Source organism: Condylura cristata, unplaced genomic scaffold (assembly GCF_000260355.1).
Source record: "Condylura cristata isolate star-nosed mole 26May11 unplaced genomic scaffold, ConCri1.0 scaffold00032, whole genome shotgun sequence".
Taxonomy (NCBI): Eukaryota; Metazoa; Chordata; class Mammalia; order Eulipotyphla; family Talpidae; genus Condylura; species Condylura cristata.
The window spans coordinates 20795428-20797192 of NW_004567133.1; the positions used below are offsets into that span (position 1 = coordinate 20795428).

The 1765-nt window shown below is 73.5% G+C and overlaps 1 protein-coding gene across 1 annotated transcript in view; it reads right to left on the reverse strand.

The window, feature by feature from the left end:
- Positions 1–6: 6 nt before the first annotated feature.
- Positions 7–1765, reverse strand: part of MPG (N-methylpurine-DNA glycosylase) — a gene marked incomplete at its 5' end in the record, with an annotated part of 7220 nt that continues 5461 nt past the window's right edge. Inside the window, 2 exons of the mRNA XM_012731609.1 lie at positions 7–718; positions 1302–1506. Of these exons, the coding sequence (XP_012587063.1) occupies positions 342–718; positions 1302–1506 (582 nt within the window). The remainder of the gene's footprint in view (positions 719–1301; positions 1507–1765) is intronic.

The following is a 1765-nucleotide window of genomic DNA, read 5'->3' on the forward strand; positions in this document are numbered from 1 at the left end:
CTACTTCCGCGGCCGCCACCACCTGGAGGAGATCATGTACCACGAGAACACGCGGCGCTCCCAGCTGCTCGCGCTGTGCGACAAGTTCCGCAGCGTGCTGGTGGTGGCCGCCCACGAGGACCCCGTCATCGCCGTCTTCCAGGCCCTGCTGCCCTGAGCCGCCTGCGTGGCGGGGCCCCCACCCCAGCCTGTGGGCACCCCCGGGGACGGGGACCACGCCGTCCTGGAGGAGGAGCTGACTGGGAACGCGCTGACCACGGCGGGCTCAGGCCGAGACCCGAGGCTGAGAAACGGGGCGTTTATTTGGTTCCACAGAATTAAAAGCCTCGCCCGGCCCTGGCTCAGGCCTGCTCGTCCTGCTCGGCTGCTCTGTCCACCACGCTGACCCAGGGGCTGCCCCGGACGTAGAAGCGCAGGGGCTTCAGGGCCCACTCCCCCGCCTGGCCGATGCCCACCCGGGGCGCGGCCACCACGGCCTGCTCTCCGGGCTCCGGGGGGCCTCGCTCCAGCCACACAGCCTCGTCCTCAGCCAGGTCGCGCTGGTCGAAGCCCCTGTCGATGGCCAGGGCCTGGCACAGCTTGGAGGGGCCGCTGCAGAGCTCGCGGTCCTTGAGGGTCCGGCCGGCCGAGCCTCTCCGGAGGGCGCTGCGCAGCTGCCGCATGGCCTCCTGACCCTGCAGGGGCTCCAGCGCTCGCAGGAGGACACACGCCCCGGCCCCTGTGGACAGTGGACAGCCCGGATGGACCCCGAGTGCCGTCCTTGTGAGGGTCTCACACGGCGACCCCCCCCCTCGGTCTCCCAGAAGCCTGCCCTGGCCAGAGGGGCCGCTGCTCGCTGGGCACAAGGTCGCACCCTCACCAACGTTGAGGCCGTCCATCCTGCACCGTCCAGGGCCGCCCCGGCTGCCCGTGCATCCCAGCGCTGGGGTGTCGGTCACCAGCCCTGAGCAGCATCCCGCCCCCCCACCTAGCCCCCAGCTGCTCCCAGGTTCTGGAAGGGCCCCACCTCTGTGGGCGGCCAGAGCCCCCGGTGTGCCCCTCGACGCCGCTGTGCTAGGTGGGCTCAGCCGCCGCGCCCGCCGTCCACGCGGCACCCCCATCACGGGGCTCCGTCAGCGGCGCTTGCCCCCGGCAGGCACCCCGGGACGCAGGGGAGGCCACAGGCCGGCCCACGGGGCCCCGCAGGCAGCCGTCCCGTGCAGTGTCCAGCAGCACCCCCTCCCTGCAGATTCCAGGGCTCCCCCTCGCCACAGCTGGCTGTCGCCCGAGGACCACCGGGCCAGCCGCCAGCAGCCACTCACCTCGGCTGGACACGTTCAGGCAGAAGTACATGCCGTAGACGAGGTACACGTACAGGGTCCCCGGCCTCATGAACATGCCTCGGTTGCGGGCGGTCTGCCGGCCGCCCCGTGAGTGGGCAGCCTCGTCCTCCGGCCCCAGGTAGGCCTCGGTCTCCACCACGCGGCCCCGCAGCTCTGTGCCGTCACTGAGCCGCCGGACCAGGACCTGGGGCGCCGGCCGCGCAGGTGAGGCCCACGCTCCGGCTGCCCCGTCCCCCTGCCGGGCCCCGCCCCGCGGCAGCCCGGTCACCGTGTGGCGGCCACAGGCGGAGGGCCTGTGTCTGCCCGTCTGCCCTCAGGCTCAGCCGAGTCCAGGATGCCCCCGGGGGTCGGCCCTGCTGGACACAGCTGCCCCTGCCTCAGGGCGGGACACGCAGACCGGCCCCCAGGCGTGCGCGAAGGCCCTGCCGGCCAGCCGGCCAGCC